This window comes from Halichoeres trimaculatus, unplaced genomic scaffold, assembly GCF_033239565.1.
Source record: "Halichoeres trimaculatus isolate MK-OKI-2021-1 unplaced genomic scaffold, fHalTri1.1 fHalTri1_scaffold_13, whole genome shotgun sequence".
Lineage (NCBI taxonomy): Eukaryota > Metazoa > Chordata > Actinopteri > Labriformes > Labridae > Halichoeres > Halichoeres trimaculatus.
In genome coordinates this window covers 14,247,663-14,267,892 of record NW_027437191.1, presented here as the reverse complement: position 1 = coordinate 14,267,892, position 20,230 = coordinate 14,247,663, and the positions used below count along the sequence as shown (strand labels likewise).

At 41.2% G+C, this 20,230-nt stretch overlaps 2 protein-coding genes across 3 annotated transcripts in view; both read right to left on the bottom strand.

Annotated features, from left to right (window-relative positions):
• Positions 1-207: 207 nt before the first annotated feature.
• Positions 208-2,734, bottom strand: LOC141801559 (uncharacterized). Its single transcript, XM_074684636.1, has one exon. It carries the CDS (start codon positions 2,346-2,348, stop codon positions 921-923), a length of 1,428 nt encoding a protein of 475 aa, XP_074540737.1. The 5' UTR covers positions 2,349-2,734; the 3' UTR covers positions 208-920.
• Positions 2,735-6,928: 4,194 nt separating this feature from the next.
• Positions 6,929-20,230, bottom strand: part of plcb4b (phospholipase C, beta 4b) — an 87,942-nt gene continuing 74,640 nt past the window's right edge. The window contains exons 23-40 of one of the 2 annotated variants that reach the window (XM_074684634.1): positions 19,991-20,075; positions 18,636-18,760; positions 17,649-17,700; positions 16,838-16,940; positions 16,066-16,230; positions 14,377-14,581; positions 13,668-13,756; positions 13,359-13,515; positions 13,217-13,266; positions 12,984-13,049; positions 12,298-12,413; positions 11,542-11,617; positions 11,262-11,437; positions 11,011-11,112; positions 10,859-10,916; positions 10,351-10,437; positions 9,300-9,336; positions 6,932-7,067 (exon numbers count right to left, since the gene is read on the bottom strand). In XM_074684634.1, coding sequence (XP_074540735.1) covers positions 6,991-7,067; positions 9,300-9,336; positions 10,351-10,437; positions 10,859-10,916; positions 11,011-11,112; positions 11,262-11,437; positions 11,542-11,617; positions 12,298-12,413; positions 12,984-13,049; positions 13,217-13,266; positions 13,359-13,515; positions 13,668-13,756; positions 14,377-14,581; positions 16,066-16,230; positions 16,838-16,940; positions 17,649-17,700; positions 18,636-18,760; positions 19,991-20,075 — 1,826 coding nt within the window. In that variant the 3' untranslated portion in view covers positions 6,932-6,990. Of the gene's footprint in view, positions 7,068-9,299; positions 9,337-10,350; positions 10,438-10,858; positions 10,917-11,010; positions 11,113-11,261; positions 11,438-11,541; positions 11,618-12,297; positions 12,414-12,983; positions 13,050-13,216; positions 13,267-13,358; positions 13,516-13,667; positions 13,757-14,376; positions 14,582-16,065; positions 16,231-16,837; positions 16,941-17,648; positions 17,701-18,635; positions 18,761-19,990; positions 20,076-20,230 lie in introns of both variants that reach the window. The other variant, XM_074684635.1, reaches the window with a different exon arrangement.

Genomic DNA, 20,230 nt, shown 5'->3' with positions numbered 1-20,230 from the left:
CCTCCTCCCTCTCCCAAATACCTCTCCCGCAAGGTTGCAGCTCCCTGAGAATGAGCCCTGTAAAATCCTTTCGTCTGACGCACGGAGGCTGGAAATCACCTTCAACATACTAATCTGATGGAAACTGTTTTACAACATTCACTCCTGGAAAGAAAGTTTCTTTTTTAAATTCTGATTAAAGATGCTGCAAAAAACAGCACAAGCAATCCCAAAACTTAAACCACTGAAGCTTTTTGCTCTGTAATCATAAATGGGGCTTTTGTGCGCGCGCACACACGCACACAAAACAATGCTCTGGAGTCCAGCAGCTGAGCGTCTTTGATCCAGTCCAAAAAAAATGGCTACTGAAAATTTGAGAAAATTACTCTCAAATGAGCTGAAAGATGAAGAGCAGATAAAAATAATGATAGAAAATAGTTTGAATCTGTGATTTATTTATTCCCCATCACCCACCACCTTCCATTTAACCCCCGCCCTCTCCAAAGGAGAGGCAAAAAGTGCTGAACACAGGAGGAACAGTTCATACTGACACTACAAGTTGAAGTCATGTGTGGACTGATGTCTGCTCCGCAGCTGCTCCCAACTAATCGCTGCTGACTTTTACGCAAAGCTTGAGCTTTGTGTTCTTATCGTCGTTGCTCAGTCTTGGTTTTAACATCTCACCTTTAGTTCGTGGCGCCCGGATGTTAATTGCAGAAACTTTTGCATGGCTGGATTATTTACACTTCCTGGTTTAAATAACAGAAAACATGAGACTTCGCTGTTTTGGTCTCGGTAAAACTTTTTCAAAGGAGGACTATGAGGATCACGGACACTGTTTGCAGTTAACCCTGAAGTGTACGAGCTTTTGATACAACTAGATCTGGATAATATAAGACTTGGGACAACAAGCGCTTTTTACGCGTGACGCACGGTTGTTTCTATGAGTTGGTCATCCTGAAGTGGAAGTCAAACTCGCACTTGACGGAGCTGATGCTGTCGACGCTGGATTTACTGCCTACTTTTGGATGTTTCGATATCTGTGGAAAAGTTTCTGATCGCGGCATTCGTCCTGGCGTCTTGATAAAATTGTCCTCCGACTCCTTCACGTCCTTTTTAAACTCTAGGGAGGCCAGTCTGCGTAAGAGTTTGTTACCCAGTATAGAAAAGGTCGTAGTGGGAGTTGGTGCGCACTGAAAGGATTCAGTCTTGCAGGGGGAAGCTTCGCGCCTCCTAACGGTCCTAGATTTACGCAAAGGCACCAGTGTGCGCTCCGGAGGCGTGGGGCTGAGGATACTGTTTGGCAGACTACATCTTTTCTGGTAGTAGCCCTCGTGAAATCTATGAACACTTAAGTCTGACATTTTTGTCTCATCACTGTCTTGGTCCTTGTTTTTCTTGGTAAGAATGGGAGTCAGTAAGGTGCCCAGAGCAGAGGGCTTCGGGGAGGCTCTGCCGAAAGTAGATTTGTGTGTCTGAGGAGGGAGGGGCTCATCAGAGAGGGGCAGACTTTCTCTTTGCTCTGTGTTGTCAAAATGGTCGGGAGACCGCGGAGGGGGTTTGGGGGTGAGGACTCCAGAGAAGACCAGCTCCTTTGAAGGCGCAGTGAAACTGTCGTCCTCTCTTTCAAATTCCTCTATGGAGTCCATCGAGGGCAGCCGACTCTGCTTCATCCGGGGCCTCTGTTGCCAGTTAGTCTGAACTATTTGACAATCTGCATGATAACTCGTTTGGAGGACTTTATGTTTGTTCACTAAAAGCTCAAGTTTTCTGTCAAACGTTCCAGTCACATCCCCACACCTCCCTCCTCTCCCTCCAGCCTCTCGGCTCTTCTTGGAGCTGTGAGTGAGCGCAGAGACGCACTCTGCGTGGCCGAGAAACTTTGCCACCTCCATAGCGGAGTTTCCTGCTTTATTCTGTTTATTTATCTGAAGACCCAGCCTCTTGAAAGCCCTCACCAGGAACTCAACCACACTGGAGTGACCCGCCGCTGCCGCGTACATGAGCGCTGTGTTTCCCCAGGTGTCCCCGATCTCCGGGTCTGCGCTGTTCCGGACCAAGATCTTCACCGCATCCAGACAGCCTCTCTCACAGGCGTAACTGAGGGCCGTGCGTCCGTCTGCGTCCTGACGGTTCACACTGGCTCCTCTCTGCAGGAGGAGCTCCACAAATTTACACCGAGTCAGACTGTCAGGTAGCAGGATGGAGGAGATGAGGGGCGTCTGTGCGCCCTCTGTGTTAGAGTCCACGATTTCCCCATCCAGCGCGTCAAGAACAAACCTGGCCAGGTGGACTTTGTCTTTGGACATCGCCTCCAGGAGGATCTTTGTGCCCGTCCGTCCCTCGGACTTCATCTGAGCTTTGAGCATGGTCACGAAAACTTCAAAAACTTATCGGAGAATCGTATCACTGACTGATCAGGTGTTGGAGCCTCTTCTGCAGAGGAGTGCTGACTAAACAAACCAATTACTCCTCGATTTTATAGTAAAGACGAAGCCGCGAAGTTGCCTGGCAACACAAACATAATTAATGCGCCCCGCTCGGCTTTGTAATGGAAATGCTCTGCTTTCAATGACAAAGAGCTGCAGCGCTGTCTGTGCTCAGGAGTGGGTCTGGGAAATTAATTCAAGCTGCACTTGTTGAATGTGACTGGACATGTGGTTATTGTTTGAGAATAGAGCGCGTGACGGTGTGTCCGTGCGCGCGCAGGACTTCTGCACTAATCATTAAACATATGCGCAGACTCGGTGTGACCCGCTGAGACAGTTTCTTTACCTTTCAGTTTTCTAAGAGCCACAGTAACGGTTACGAATACATTTCTGTCAGGTGTGCAGGGCCTTCAAAACACTTCACTACTGCACTTTGAATGAACACAACACTGCCACGCGACAGATCCCATTTTACACCTTGTTTTATTGATACACGTACTATAAAACAGTATTAAAGGAGCTGGATAACAACAGTATTTTCATTGCTTGAAGTTCAACAATACAATATAAATACAAAAACACACACAGAATGGTTTATGACAAGCTACAGTCCAAATAGAAACAAAGAGGAGTTACAGTAGAAACCAGGAAATCAAGTCTGTGACGCTGCTCTGCAAAAATAATCTGCTTTTAGACAAACTAGAGAGCCAAAGGTTACATGTATCACACAACAGAAACATTCAACTAGTGCAAAAAAGCCTCTAACAAACAAAATAATCTTAAACTACACATTATATCTAATATATATAATATATATATTCATTTATTTATATATATCTTCATATAAATAACCCCTTAATTTGGCATTTTATCATTCATAAAATAACTGTAACTTCCTATAACAGACACTGAGTGGCACATTTGAAAGCAATGGAATAAGATTTAAAAGCACTTTTACTCGTTTATCTCTGCACTAGATATGTGGTGAGAGCTTCATACTGTGTTGTGTGGTGCAGTAAGGGCAGACTGGAAAACAAACAAACAAAAACAATATGAACAAACCAGGAAACCCAGTGAATGATACATGTCTTTCCCCATCACCCAACAGACCCACGCCATCCCCTGAGCCCTTGTATGAGAGAACACAATTGGTCAAAAAAGTAAATTAAACTACATACATTCCAGTATATACAATAACTTCCCGTCTACCCTTTACGTGTGTTACAGCAGAATAAATAGAAAACAAGGTTTAAAAGGCAAAAATACCTAGAGGTGCTTTTATTATCCCCATGTTTGTGTGTGATTTCATTCCATCATCAGACGACTACATTGGTCGATCTCTTAGTGTTACACTGTGCAATGTGGACGCCCAGCACGGTCAGATGTGCACCAATACATCAAAATACTTCAGTGAACATTTCTTTTTCTGGTTTTGGCTGTTGGTTGAGTAGAGTCAGCAGGTCTGTTTACAAAAAGTGCACCTTTACATTCTCTGTGGTCCCATGAACAGTTACATTTAGACACAGCTGCCCCTTAAAAACCCATGACTTCAATCCTCAGTGAAGAAAACTCCAGATTTAAAAGTTTTAAAACTCAGATTAAAAAGCTCACATTTTTTCAGTCAAATCCATTTTCATAGTTTCAGCTTGGTCAGAGTAGCCAGTTCCAAAGGGTGGTACATCTTAAGACTTTGGAAAGCAAACAGGCTCATTGTCAAAAGGACTGACAATTTCTTTATTTTAATTTCTAACACGTTAAACCTCTGAAACAGGGTAGATGTCAGACAGCATGATTCACCACACGGTGGAGGAAAACCTCTTTAAATGCCATCAGTTAATATTTAGTGTGTTACCTGTCTGAAGCATCATACCGATACAAGTTAAGAGTCGGCTTGTGTGAAGCTGGATGAGAACTTGCCCTAAGAAATTCAGCAAGATGTACAGCTTTGTCCACAGGGAGCGCCACAATCCTCATAAATGGAAATTCCACACAGGAGTTTTAAGTTTAAAAACAACCCCCCCCCCCCAAAAAATTATAATAATGGTTATGAAAACTGGTAAAAGTTTAAGGTAGATTACTTTTTGCGTCGCTGTATTTCTAAAGAGACTAGTGTGACCTCAAGGCACCGGTCTCCAACTGCAGCTCATAATCTGACTGAAATGTTTTCATCGATTTAATAAATTAGTTACAAAGGAGGAACAAGCTAAAAAGGTATTCAGAAATACTTTAGTTTATGTTTTCTTGTCTAACTGGGCTAACTGAAGGATAACCATCAACAGCCAAATCTGATGGGACAGACTAAAAAAAGAGCTGGGTGCACCTTTTTATTCAGACGAAACCTGTGTAGCACACAAAGTCTGTACTGTTTTAGTGTAGGTCTTGTATGATGGCGTAGTTTGTCCGTCTCCGAACAAAGGCTAGCGGAGTTGCACTGAGGATTGAAGCACAGGTTGCTTGGGGCACAGTCCAGTAGCTGTTAAGGGAGCACTTCACATCAACGTTGTCTATCATGAGTGACGACTTCTGTCTGCCAAGTTCTTGTTTTACGGTGACGTGTTGCTCAGTAACAATGGTTGAAACAGCAGAATGAATGTGCTGCCAAGAGTGGATTATGTTGATACCAGTGTGCGACAAGTCGGGCACAAACTTCATGAGAGGATGAAGTCCTAAACCCCTGAACGAACAGATTCTTTTTAATCCTGCTTCATTTTTAATTAATTAGTGATACATGCTCCTCTTTACACTGGTAAAAATGAAATTTTATCAAGTGTTTTTGTCTTGCTTTCAGAAGAAAATGCCTTTTTAGACTTATTATGAGCCACATTCACCTGAACAGTCGAGAAAAATGTCGTGTTTCAAGTTATTTAAAGACAAAATGAGGTCTGAATTGCTTGTAACATATAAAAGAAAATCTGCCAATGGAACAACAGAGAAGTTACTTGTTTTAAAACACTATTCTAGACTCAAGCAAATTTTCCAGTATTTCTTATTTTGTTTTTAAGTAACTTGAAACAAGACTTTTTCTGGACTGATAAGTTGAATGTGGTGCATATCAATTATAATATGACATTTTTTACTTAAAATAAAACAAAACACTTGATAAGATTTCTTTTTTTGCCGTGTAAATTATCATATAACTCACGTGTAAAAAATGTTACTACTCCAACTGTAACCTTTTCTGAAGGGTTGAAACTATTTTTTAACGAAATCAAAAAGATTACAACGGTTCGATGAGTTATACTGTTATTTTTGACTGAGACTTCCCTTCGGCTAGAGTTGGTTTTCAGATTCATTTTTTTTGTATTTGACTGATCTTTGACTTTGAAGAATCCTTGTGTTTGACTTTGCATAGTATACATGGTTTCTAGCCACAAACCAGGAGTGTAAAGCTTTGAGTTTTGCGGTTTTAAGTTTGTAATGACTTAGCAGACGGTGTTATTAAAAGAAAAACAGGTGAGCTCCACTTCAACTTAAAAAAATGTGATCATTATTTTCAAGTGAGTGAGCTCTTCCATAACTTCTCGGGTGTTTCCCAGTAATGAAAACAAGTTTTGACAATAAATAAACCACCGTGATCAAAGTGAGCATCAAGCTGTCACGATCCCTTCATAGTCTTCTGACTCAGCAGGACAATAAACCGGTTTATAGGGGGCTCATTGTCAGACAACAATATAAAAGTGATACATCTTTGTAAAGTTAACAGCTTTCATGACAGGAGAAGTCAACGCTGTTGTTTTTTTTTTTTTAAGTTTCCTCTCCTTCATACAGTGATTATTTTAAGATACATTCTTACTGAATACAGATATCCTACAGTAGTGCACTGCTACATTTTCCACATTGTTATGATGGCCTATCACGTACAAAGTGCTCAGGACAGGACTGGTGTGTAGCATACAGTGTATTTCACAAAGTTACTCATTTGTGCTGAAACAACATTAAATCTTAAACAAACTCCTCCCCTCGCTCCCTGTTTCTCAAGAGGTTTTTCAGGTACCGATTTTAAAAGAAAGAAAAAAAAGTGAAAAGGTGAACAGGAATCCACTTCTTGTAAGTGAATGTGTTTGTGCGTGCATTGTGTGTGTGTGTGTGTGTGTGTGTGTGTGTGTGTGTGTGTGTGTGTGTGTGTGTGTGTGTGTGTCTACATCAAAGCTGCAGCTTGTGTTGCCTGTATGAAGCAGAGAACACTGAGGTGATAGAAAATTCAGATGTAGGTAGAGGGGAGGAGGGGCTGGGTCTCACTCTGTGATGTTTGTCTCAGAGGTAACGTTTCTTCTCTCAATAAGTGGTTAACCCCGGTCAGACAGTGATAAGTGCCAGTGGCTCAGTGGTTTAAAGGCAGTGTGCGGGTCAGGGTTCAGAAACTGAGTGGAGCTGTGGGCTACTGTGATTGTTGCTGAATACAAAAGAAAGCACAGAGACAACGATGTGGGCTGTGGTAACATCTCTGGGCTGGGGAGGGCTCTGCACTGGAGTGTTTCTGCACCTGCGTGTGTGTGTGTGTGTGTGTGTACGTCAATGGTGATGTGATAGTGTGTGTGTGTTTGTGTGTGCATGTGTCAGTGTGTGCGCTTGTGTCTCGATCTCAGGGGCTCACACCACCGTGGCAGGTCTGCGGTCCATCTCCTCCTCCAACTTCGCCATCTGCTGCATGTCCTTGGCCTTTGAGACAGAAAACGTGTTTAGAGGAAGACAGAAGCAGAAACTAAATGTCACACTCAATGCAAATCTGAAGCACTCGCCAAAAGAAAAAGACAATGACAATTCTTCTTTTGATAACAGAGTGTGTAAATTAGCTGGGTCTAAGTACATCTCCACCAGATAAAATAAAAGAACAGCTGAATCTACTCTTCCTTTTTGAATAGTATCTGAGCTGATTTTAAAGCCCGTCTGGGGTTAAGCCAAGGTTATAATAGTTTTGGATTTGTCATTATAGTTTAGTTTTAGTTAGTTTAGACATTTTATTTTCCATTACAGTTTAGTTTTAATAGCATTCTAGTTTTTATTTAGTTAAGATTTTTGCAACAAGGCTTAGTTTTAGTTCAGTTTTAGTTTTTTTCATACCTTATTTGCCAGGTGCAGGATTCAAAAAGGTCAGAGTAAATATTTTGTAATACTGTTTATTTTCAAGTCCAACATAGTGTAACATAAATTACATAAAAATAATATAAACATAAATTATACAAAACAGTATAATATGAGCTTAAATAATTAGAAACTTGGACTCTGTAACAATAAAGTCAGACTCACATGCAATTAAACTATTACAGATGCTCTGATTCATTGTTCCACTAAGTTTCGTTGCAGCACAGCGCACAGCCAGTCAGTGCAGTAAACAAGCTCGTCGCTATGATGGTGCCGTACGGCACTGACAACTGCCTAAAACTGGTTGGGAAAATGTGTCTGATTAATTTAAATCCTAAAGGATAATAATATTGTCAAAAACAATAACGAAGGACAATTTGTCTTTAATTTTGGTTAGTTTCAGTTAGTTTTGTGAACACAAGAAACAGTTTTAGTTTACTTATCGTTTTTGTTTTCTTTTCTAGTTTTTATTAGTTTGAGTTAACTGCAATGTAGTTTAAATTTTAGTTTTCGTTTTTAGTTTCGTTCTAGTTAACTATTATAATCTTAGTTAAGCCCCTCACAAAATACAGACAATTACTTACAAAGCTGAGACAGATTGTTAAAAAAAATATATTTTTAATGGCAATTAGGGCCAAATAATTTTGGAAAATAATCTAATTGCCATTTTTTAAAATGTTTTTCCTCTGCATTATTCACTTAACACAAGCAATAAATCATCCTATAGTTTTAAAGGATATAAAAGGACAAAGGATTCTGTCAACATAAACAATACTTTCCTGTAGGCCAGGCCTACATGTTATGATAAAATGAAATTAACTGATGCATGAATTGATAAGAATAACATCTTGATCTTTAGTTAAATTTTACAATCACAGTAGAATATTGAGTAACTGATTTAACTTCAAGCCTTTTAGACATGTAATCTTTCTGCCAGAAAAACTAACATTGACTTTTGCTGCTTTTACTATTAGGACTGAGAGCAAGTTACTATATCCTCTCCAGGTCTGTGTAAATAAAGATAGATTTTTTTAATTGCAGCCTTTGGGATTTAAGAATTGCGCTCTATTAAATTGTGATGTCGGTTTCAATTTGGTTAATTGTTCAGCCCTAATGGCAACCAATAATTCATGGTTTTAAAGTTGCCAGTTCCAAAGCCAAGACTCAAAGCTGTTGAAAAAACATTTCTGGTGCTCGTACAGGAGCATTCCTAAAATATTTTAAATCAGATTCCTCTCAGCTGTGGGGACAGATGTGTGTCTGACTCAGCTTTAACCGCTCCAGCTGTGTGTTTGCAGGTAATGCCTCCTCTATGCTCATAACAAGCCATGTGTCACGTTACCACACAGTGTCTGAGTGGGACTCTGACACTGTGTTACAATGAAAGCTGAGGATAACATGAAAGCACAGTGGGGCAGGTTGGGAGCTGGCTGTTTTTTTTTTTTTTTTGCTAAGTAATAGTCGGTGAGTCATGGTGATGAATGACTCAAGCTGCTAGTTGGCACTGCTGACACCGTGAGAGCTGCAGAATCAAACGTGGGGATGGGATTTCAAAATACAAAGAGAAATAAATCACTTTCTGCATTAATTTAATCCTCTATTTTCTTCAAAGACAGAGCTCGGTGTGGACTATTTCCTCAGTTTGCTTTTTATAGTAAGCATTCAATGTCAGGAGAACACAGTTTAACAAGCTCAACGAGAGAACTGGTCAACATGAGTGACAAAAAGAGGGGAGGAGGATGGAGGAAAGTGCACCAACAGAATGATGAGAGATGGTTTCAGAGGTAGTGTTGAGATGGAGATGCCTACCTTGAACCTGTTTGTTTGCATGGTGTGATTTCAAAAGCTGTGCCGGAAGAAGCAAATCATATTAAAACGTGACGAGAATGTGCAAACATGTAAGACATGTACAGATGACAAAGTGACACGGGATAAAAGAAAATAAAGAGGTGATATGAGACCTTAAGAACTCTTTTATACCAATGAGCAACTTTTTTACATTGTGCAACATTGAATGATCATATGGGGGAATTTTTTTCTCCCTCCCAACATTTCTTTACATATTTATGTGACTCAGACCATAAAACTCAGCAACACAGACTTGGTGTTAGTTCTTTGGAACCAGGCAGAGTTTCTTGTGGCACCATTGATGCCAAGTATGTGAAAGACTTCCTGCAAAACTCATAACAGCTTACATCACAAAAAGAAACTGCAGCCATTATCTATCAAACCAGAGAGTGAGCTGCGCTAGTCCCCACTCTCCAGTTTTATTTACACTGAAGAAGTCAATGAAGCATCAAAGAGCTTTACAGAGAGGGTCTACTCTATGCATGAAGTGGGTCTGATACATTCAGCAGTTAGACTCTATGGATGCCAGGATGAAGAATCAAAGGGTAGGTAGGGATGGGTACCGGATTAGGTACTTTTATAGATACTGACCGAATCCTGTCAAAAGTACCAGGTACCGATTCATGTAAAATCCAAAGGTACCATGTGTAGGTACCTAAATGCATCTTCGTGACTGTGAGGTAGTGGAAGAGTAGGCAATTTTTCATGCTGGACATGAACACAGCATTGCAAGATTACTTAATGAAAGACAAATATGTTAAATAAAAAAAAAACTTTATACTTTATTTTCAAACAAATTAGTATTTTTTACCACATTAACACAAAAAAGTACCGAAAATTGGTACCGCTGAGTACTGGTACCAAAAACTGGTACCGCTAAGTATTGGTACTGATTACCGGGTACCGGGCATTGGTACCGTATTGTTTCAAATGTGAAAGGTACCAATCCCTAAGCGTAGGTAAATGTTAATTTTAGACAGTAAAGATCTAAATTTGTAATGAAGCCGTGTACCTGCTCATTGAACTTCTCCAGTTTCTCCACCTGCTCTTTCTGGTTCTTCTCTAGCGTCTCCATCTCCTTCTGATGCTTCATGGCCAACTATGGAGACACACAGATATAGATGAAATGTTAAAACCATTCACACAAAATGAGTGCTTTAAATAAGGAGACACAGAAGCAAAAGTTTAGTGGATCACCAAAGAACATTGATCTGACCAAATACTTCAAACTCATCTGATGCTAGCTGAGAGAAGAGGAACGGTTTTACATCGGAAACCAAAAACTGTTAATATATTTATATATATATTATAATGTTGTTTAAAGGCAGAAAAACATGTCTTTTTCCTTAATGGTTAAAAATGTATCTTCATTTCCTGAAAATGTTGACACATTTCCAATGAAATTCAAATGTTTACCTTTTATTTACAGTGTAAACAAACATCCTCACATATATTTGGCTATATGAATCTGTTTTTAAGTATCTTATGGTGTATAAATCATATAGACTCAAACAGCATACCCTCTTCCTCTCATCCAGGAACTTCTTGGTGTTGCTACTGTTTAACTCTCGCACTCTCCTAAACAGCAGAAGAAGAGCAGGACCACAGTGAGACACAAACTGAATGACTAACATGGTAAAGATGACTATATACAGGCAATCATGTGACCCACCTCTCCCTCTCTGCCTTATTTTTGATGCTCTTGTCCTGGCTGATGGCTTTACTGTTTTCCATGGACATCTTGGCCTGGTTAGCTCTCATCTCTTTGCTCTGCCTGAAATTGTGAGACAAGAAAGGAAGAACATTAAGGAAACTTTATCACAACAACCAGTCTCAAATGATGCTTCTATGTGAGTGTGTGAGATTAGGTCAGATTTGCAGCAATAGGGTAAATCTGAATGTGTGTGTGTGAGAATCTCTCACCGTTCATGGATGAGTTTCAGCTGCATCGTCTGCTGCTCCTGAACAGTTGCCAACAGTTTCTTGAGGTGTTCACACTGCTGTGTGACGTGGCTGTCCTTCATCGCCTGCTCCTCGCTGCTGTGACTGCTGATCAGCTCTGACCACTCTTTAGTGTGCTGTGCTGTGATGTCCTTTACCTGCACGGAAACGTACGTCAGAGGGAAACGATTCAATCCTCAGCTGATGCAGTCCTTATCCTAACAGATATTAACTTTATAAAAAGAGTGCTGCTTTTCTTTACCTTGACTTTGTGATCGGCAACCAGGGTTTGAATCTTGTCCTCCGTCTCCTTCTTCAGCTCTTGGCAGTTGTTTTCTCTGAGAGGGGATCACATGTATAGTCTTAAACGGAGCATTCAAACTTCATCAGACTGAGTACTTTGTGTCAGTAAGGAGACCAGTATCCTTTATTACCTCCACCAAGGATGTTATGTTTTTAGGAGAATTTGTCTCTCTGTTTGTCTGTGAACAACACAACTCAAAAAGTAACAAACAGATCTTGATGAAGTTATCAGGAAATGTTCAAAATGGGATAAAGAAGAAGTAATTAAATTTTGGAGGTAATCCGGATCACCGTCTGGATCCAGGATTTTTTTCAAGGCTTCTTTATCATTGTGAAATAGGGCCGTTTTCACTTTATGTGGATATAACTCCACGATAAATGGTCAGATTGCTTTGCAAAACAACACAAGACAAGGTCACAATGATTTCTGACAGGGGTTAAAGTATGATCCAGATCCTGGCAATATTCTGGATACTAAGATCTGGAATATGAAATACGTACTGGGTCATCATAATTTCAACTCTGTCAGGTAACAAATTATCGTACAAACCTGCAACTAACACCAAATTGTAGCAGACAGTCTGCTGAAAGTGAGTATAACATTAAAGTAGGACTAAAGTGTTGGTGACAATCACAATATGCTTGGCAGAGGTCTGCGTCTCTGAGTGTTTTTCTAGTTTTGTAACAGCGTACGTACAGTGATGATCCTACTAACCCTCGTTTCTTGATGGCTTTCTCCAGAAGTTTCTCCAGAGTGGACTTCTCTTTATCATGTGCAGACACCATTTTATCCACCTGGGTGCAGTGAGATTTCTGCATTGTATTTTGATCCTGTCAGAGTGAAACAGAGAGATGTGTTACATGTTTACTTGCTCTGTACTGTTGCATTTTTATCCTGAACAAAAAACTGAATCAAACAGTGTCCATGAGCAGATCCGGCAAAACAAACAGCTTAAATAATAAGCTGTCTTTATTTTTAGCTGTTATTGTTGTTGTCTACTGCGTAATGAGCCAGCACACCTCTTTATTCAGTCTACTGATGGGTCTGGATTATGTCATTGTACATGTGTTGTGTAACAGGACTTGATGCTGTTATGTTGTAATTATCCAGCACTGTGCATGAGCCAGCACCCATCATCGTCTCTGTGTTCAGCTCTGGTCAAGGCCTAGGCCATTTTTAGCAAGTCTAATTTCTTGCAAACATTAATTATGTGTTTTTATCAGACAGGTTGAGTGTGTTCAGGTTATTAAAGCGATGAAGCAGCATCCCATGAAAGAGCAAAGGTAGAGCCCCCACCTCCTCGCTCTGTCTGAGTCCTCTGAGCTTCAATGACTGTCCAGAGAAAAGCGGCAGCCTCTTTGATAAAGCATCAGACAGCTCAGCACTAAAACATCACCCACCTTTGAGTGCTTCTTCTTTAAAGTGTTGAGCTCCTTCTGTTGCTTTTTAATCAGTTTAACGTACGTCTGCAGAGGAGAGAGACGTGATCATGAAAAAACAGATCAGGCTGGGCCAGAAGGACAGATAGGAATTACATTTTTACATGAACTGCACATTTGAGTACAAATGAACTAATGATTAAAAACAACCTCTTGCAGCACATTTAAGAGTAAAGAGATTTATTTTTACCAACCTTCATCTGTTTTAAGTCATCGATGCTGACATTAGGCACGAGTGCGTTTTCTGAAACAGCAGGGAGAAGTGAATTCAAACACTGTCCTCATACCGTGGCTGAATAACTCTTTAAAATGTGAATGTCTGCAGTTAGCTCGTACCCTTCTTGGTTTCTGCTGTGTTATTTTGGGCGGCATTGGAGGTCTGAGCCGTGTCGGAGCTGGCCTGTGGTGTCACACTGGCCTTCACCGTGTCTCCTTTACCCTTTCCCTTCTTGTCGTTCTTTGAGCTTCCACTGGGAACGTCTGCAATGTCGTTCTACGGAGAAGGAGAATGAGGAGGCAGTGAGAACCACTGTTGTAATGCCATGGATGAAGTAATAGCCAGCTGAGGGGCAGGCTAACACTGGATGTGTGTCGGGGTTTCTCTTCATAAAAGCTGAAGCATCATCTGTGTGTTGGCGGGCATACCGTGTCGATTCCCAGCGCCTTCATCTGGTCCGCTCTCTTTTCTGCTATGGTCAAAAACTTCTTTGGGTCTGACAGGGCATCCACGATTGCTGAAGAAAACAAACATGATCAGAGTTGTTATTTTCGGAGTCAGTTATAAGGTTTTTAAACACGACCATTTTACCTTTTAAAAGAAAAATGTTTTGCAAAAAGAAAGTCCAAAAGTGTTTCATTTCACAAAAGCTCCTCCTGCATGATAAAACACAGGCTCATTCTGAGAGAGAGGAAAGAGGAGACATGGCTAGCATCCTATCTGAGCCTATTTTTCGGAAACAGGATTTCAGGAGCTCCTGGTCCAGTGCTGTGTGTCTGGTAGTGAAGTGTTTCTGAAGCAGAGCCCAGAGATGAAAAGCTAATGGTTACAGTAATGGTTCCTCAGTGCTCGCCCCTTGGCTTTATTTAATGAAAGTTCCAATTGTCCTGCTCATTAGTATGCTGCTGCCTGTTTTAAACTGTTTATTACTCCAGAGCCACAGTCATCATCATTTGCACCGTGCCATTACTCTGACTCTTCAAACTAACCGGAGGCAGAGAGGAAGAGAGCGTTGCCTTTTTTTCCCTTTCTTTGTGTAGAGGCTACACAACTTTATCATCAGCTGAAGTCATAAAGTTTTAAAACAAAAGTGTTAATCTGCAGAATCGCACAGAAAACAACAGTAAAGTTCCTCACCTCCAAAGCCGTCTGGCACGTAGGTCTTTAGGATGATTTGGCAGAAGATGGTGGGCAGCGCCATAGGCTTGTTGCCCTCATTCCTCAGCGAGATGTGACGGTAACCGGCTTGCAGGCCGTCCAGAGGCAGGATGCGCTGGCCAATCAGCTTGTTGTTGTCGTCGTAAACTCCAATGCGCAGTACTGCCAGGTCTGGTAAGATCACCTAGGAGGGAGGGATGAACGGAGAAGGAGGGTGGGAGGGAAACGGAGGGAGGATGATGGTTAAAAAAAAGACGGAGTTGAGGAACAGGGGAAGACAAAGGGAGTGCGAGGACATGAAGTGAGTTGGAAAATAAAAGTCAGTTAGGAGTCAATCATTAGCTCTGTGCAGCTCTGCAAAGTCTAGGTTACTCCTGCAAACTGTTTTACAGCCGGTGCAGTAAAATAATCCCTCTTTTTTAAGCTAAAGCAAGAGCTGCATCATTAAGGGCAAGGTCAAGGATGAAGCAGCAGGGGACTCTATCAGGGGGACAGTCTGTGTGATACAAGGACGATGATAGCAGCTAACACACAGCATATCTTACCTCTGACAAGGCCATCTCCCCAGCCACTACGCATTCAGGGAGCGCAGCATATCTTGTATGTATGTGTGTGTAACTGGACTGTGCATGAGTGTGTATGTTCACATCCTTGAAAAAGGGACTCCTCACCAGCCTCGTGTGTGGAGATAAGTGAGCGCGGAGAGGACGATGATTAATAAGGCAAACAGGAAGGTAAGAGATAAGTCCAGAAAACACTGGAGATGAATGGTTGGAGGTGTCTGCTTGTTTTTGTGCAGCCTTGCTGATCGTCTGTAAGTAAGCTGCTGGTGTGTATTCCTCACTCTGACGATGCTGTGTGTAAGTGCGCGTTAGAGGTGTGTCAGGATTTGGGGGCTTTTGTTGTAGATGTGAGAAACGAGTCTTGCCAGCAGCTCTGCTTCTGATGCCCCTCTTTGATAGCACTGTTTAAATTTGTGAGTGTGTGTGAGAGTGTGAGAGTGCGTGTGTGTGTGAGTGTGTGTGAGCAGAGCAGCACTGCGGCAGGCTGTGATTGATGGTGTGTGTTAGGAAGCTGGAGTCACAGTCATGGCTGAGAGACTCCTCATTCTGCTGAGGCAGGACTATTACACACACACACACACACACACACACACACTCACACACACACACATTTCCCCCTCTATCTTTCCCTCTGTGTATCTCCAATCTCTCCTTCTATCTCTTTCCTCTTGCTCTGTCCCTAATTGTTTTTTGCTCCATTGTTCTTCGTGCCCTTTATTTTCCCTCTCTGTTCTTCTTGTGAACTCAGAAAAAAGAAACCAAATCTTTTCTTATGTTCTTGTTTTGCTCGTTTGGTTTGTGATTGTTGAGGCAAACGACAACAATTCTTCTTTTTTTTTTTTTTAAACGGTATCCCAATTTAGTTTGTAACTACTTTGTATTTACCTTTACTTTCCCATGATTCCCCAGTCTTCCATCCACTTTTCATCCCCTCTTTGTAGTTTAATTTTCTATATCATCACTGCTCTGTTTCTCACACAACATGCCTCAACAGAACTTTAATGCTGTCCGTCCCTATTCGGGTTCACTAGCTCTTGAAAATATTCCAGCTATCGCCGAACGCAGGCAGCTTTATTTTCCACAGTCTAACTTATCATCCTGGTACCTTTCTGAAGACAAAGGGTTCCTCGTTGTATGCTGGGTTCAGGCCGTTATTCATCACCATGCGTGTGCGAAACTCCTTCCTGATGGTGTCTGTTGGTAGTCCGTACATGTCGACTTCAACGTATGTGCCAATTTTTTTATCTGACAAGAACTGTCCGGAAAACACCTGAAGACAAAACAGGACATAAATGAGAATAGTAACAAAGCTGGACATGATGCAGGAGAAATGTTCAGTGTGGTTTACTCTGAACACTGTAGGTATGAGTTTTCATTAAGCATCAAAGCAAAACACCTGGTATTAACCCTCTGATGTTTGTCTGTAACTTTTTAAAAATATCAAATATTTAATTTTTTTTTCTTTTTGCTCCAAAAACACTCAAAGAAAATATGTTGATACAGGCTGATAGGCAGCTCCACCACAGAAACCACTGCATTCAGGAGAAAACACTAGCTGTCTACTGCAGTGAGCACTGCACCAGGAGGTTAAAGGAAAAATGAGCAATAAGACACTATGTTCAAAAATAATAAAAAAGAAAAATGGACAAAACAAACAAACAAACAAAAAAACAGTCACATAAATAAAATACAAAGATGACCTTCCCATCTGGATAAGTCTGTGATATAAGTGTTGTTGTAAAATTATGAGTTTGTGTTGACATGAGTCAATTTTTCGATCTACAGAAAATACATCTGAGCTCAAAAAGCTGAAATTTTCTATTTTATTCAAACTGTTCAACGTCTTTCAGCACGACAGAGGTGTCACATAATCTGACCTGTACACTGCAGGTTGCAGCGATGACACCATCCACAGGCGTTTCAGAGAAAGGGTCAAACATCCTGTCTGACCGCCGCATGAAATCAGGCTTCAGAAGGTATCTGAAAAAAACACACACACACAAAAACATAAATACCAGGAAAATAAACATTCAGAAAAAAAGTGAAATTCATCAACACTTCAGAAACAAAATCATTTTTTAATTAGAATTGTACATTGACTTAGATCTATAGGGCTGGGTTAGATTTCAAACAGTTTTAGTGGAACCTGAGTTCTCTTATAATCCACCGGGGAGGGGAGCTCCTACTGTCCAACTGTGTAGGTGTGTGTGTGTGTGTGTGTGTGTGTGTGTGTGTGTGTGTGTGTGTGTGTGTGTGTGTGTGTGTGTGTGTGTGTGTGTGTGTGTGTGTGTGTGTGTGTGTGTGTGTGTGTGTGTGTGTGGTAACTGCAGGCCCGGCACAGTGACATTAGTAATGATGGGTGTCTTTAAAGCTCTGATCTTCCCACATATGAGATTTCCAGCATTAGCAGTGAAATCTCTGCCCTCAGGGACACTATTAGAGCCGAGGGATGGAGACAGAGATGGAGAGAGGAGTAGATAGATGACTGCAGAGAGCCTCAGAGGAGGGTGAAGCAGAGCTCTCTTCCCCAAACCACTCACTGGCTCTCAGGGCAGACAGTAGCTACGGTCGCCGCTGGCAACTACTAATGAGATGTGACATGCTTTAATTGATGAGCAGTAGAAAGGGGCGGAGAAAGGAGGGACAGGACTGAATGAGCGAGGAAGAGGAGGAAAGAGCTGTTCTCACCCGCATGAGCCGTTGTATTCAAACTTTCCCTGATTCAGCTGCATGGACAGATCTGAGGGAAGGAGAATGAGAGGAGACACGTGTTTCAGCTGCTTGCGTTAAATTCACATAAAACAAAAATAAACTCCTACATTTACTCCACACACATTAATTTCTTTGGATTGTTTTTTCTTTTTTTTACATTTTATCAGACTTTTCTCCTTTACTACATTTATTCCTGCATCACAGAAGCTCCATCTTCCGTGTGACCCCCTTACAGCCCTGCACATGGTCTGATCTCAGCAGGCCATATGGTCCGACCCCCTTTTGCCTCCAGCCATGGGGCAGCAGCTGTTTTCCAACAGGCATCAGTCAGTGTTGAAGTATGTGTGTGTGTGTGTGTGTATGTGTGTGGCAGTAACAGTTTATGAAAATATGCCTGTGTGTGTAACAGGGATTGCTCTGAAGAAAAAAACCTGTTCAGTCGAAATGGTCAATTCTCTGACCAGGAAATTACAGTAGAAACTGTTCTCGCAGAGCAAGACTTGGCTGGACTTTTGAAATAATATTGTGAGTATAATTTGAAAAATGTAAAAAGAATATGGTTGGTAGATCATTTTTTGATGATATGTTGCTGTTGGTTGTGTCGAACTGCGTCGAACCCTCTATTGTAGAGAATGTTGAAAATTTAGGTGAAGACATCTTAAAAATCTGTTTATCTTTAAAATCATTCAATAAGATTATTTTCATTTTATTTCAAATCTTTTCTATGTAAGAGTTGATTATTCGTCAGTGTTGATCAGACTACACGTGCAGAGGATGCTCACAGTGTGACGTCTGAATGTGTGAGGTCAGAAGGTCACCTGCTGCGTTCTGTTTAATCACAGAGGTGACGGAGTACATACATCTGTATCAGCATGTGTTAATAATATGTGTATGCTGTGTGTGGGGCGTGGGTGTGTGTGTGTGTGTGTGAGGTCAGAGGTCACATGTTGTGTGCTGTGGTACCTGGGGTCTGATAGTTGAGCGAGACCATCTGGCAGCCTGCGTTCCAGAAGATCTGAGGCATGTAATTACTGGAGTCCACCCGGCCTCCTTTGGGGTAGATCCGGCTCATCTGACGCTTGTTGTAGCTGCACCGAGGCTCAGGAAAGTTTTTAAGAAGAGAGGGAGGGCATGTGTGCTCCAGCACATGTGTGAGTATGTTTTTCAGTTTGAGGGTGCATCAAACAGACTGCATGACTATTTTTAGTGTGAACAGCTTGGGTCAAGCCGTCCTTTGGGGGGTGGGGGTGGCAGTGGTGGGGAGAGACAGAGAGGCAAAGTGTACATGTGTGTGAGGCCAAGTCACACAGTCCAACAGCCTCTGGAGGCCTCGTGTTCTTTCCAACTGCAGCGTGGAAACAAATATGTCTGAAAAACATGAGATCTGACCCATCAGCTCACATTGAGATGACCTCAATCACTCCAAGTTGAAACTCAGACTCTTTCAGACTCCACATCAGTTAGGTGAGAAAAGAGACTTTTTGTTTCTCATAATCATTAGATCACAAATCCACACAGTGTATCAAATATCAACGACTTGCTACCTGACTGCTCTTTCACTCAGGCCCACACTTCTACTGACATTTTTTTGACATGGTACACAGCAGGGGTGGGAGATTTTTTTGTTTGACAATATCAAAATCAGGATCCTTTGTCAAAAAATCTTTTTTTTTTTTCAAATTCAAATTCTTCATTTCATTCTTTGTTTTTAAACTGGCTTGGAAAATAGTTACCAAATTTCTCCAGCAGAGGGTGAAATGTTTGTCTCTGACTCATGTGATGTGCATTTTATGGGAAAACATGGCTCCTGATATAGTCTGTAGACTTAATCATCATCTTTTAATTTTTACACATGGTCTGGTGTTTAAAAAAAAACAAAAAAAACAAACAAACCTAAAAGTTGCAAATATCGTAAATATCGAAGAATCACAATTTAAGTCAAATTGGCCCACCAAAAATCAGAATCGAATCAAATCGGGAGAATAGCATATTGCCCCAGCCCTAACACACAGTTTTCTAAGACAGAGAGCAACGTGCCTCAAAGCCCTTTAAGTAACTACTTTTTCCCTTAGGAGGTGGTTGAGAATAAAACTGAGCTAAAAAACAGAGAATACTGGACTTGAAACTGCTGTGTTGACATCATGTGCAGCTCTGAATAAGTCATAGTGTTGCTCAGGAACTTGAGAGGAAGTCAAACAAATCTTCACTCTGATTCAGTGTGTGTGAATTCTGTATTGTTTCCTTATTTTTTTCTCTCAAGCACAGTCCCACTGTGAACTAAACTGCAGCACATGTATGGCTTTAAACACCAAGGATACTTGACAAACTCTATGGCGTTGGTCTTCAGGTAGCCCAAACCAACAGACTCATTAAAAGATGACATGTTGTGGTAGATGTTCTTTTCTGGAGAAAAACCGGGAAAAGAGAAGAGAAAGAGGTCATGGTTAAATAATTAAACCCAAACCACACATGACACTGAGCAGTTCATTCAATATCCTTGTGTGATTTAATTTTGAGTACTAATGAGAAGGCTTAGGCATGCAGAGCAGTGGTTATTA

Excerpts from the sequence above, each read along its gene's own strand:
- LOC141801559 (XM_074684636.1), bottom strand. The coding sequence starts at position 2,348 with ATGCTCAAAGCTCAGATGAAGTCCGAGGGACGGACGGGCACAAAGATC.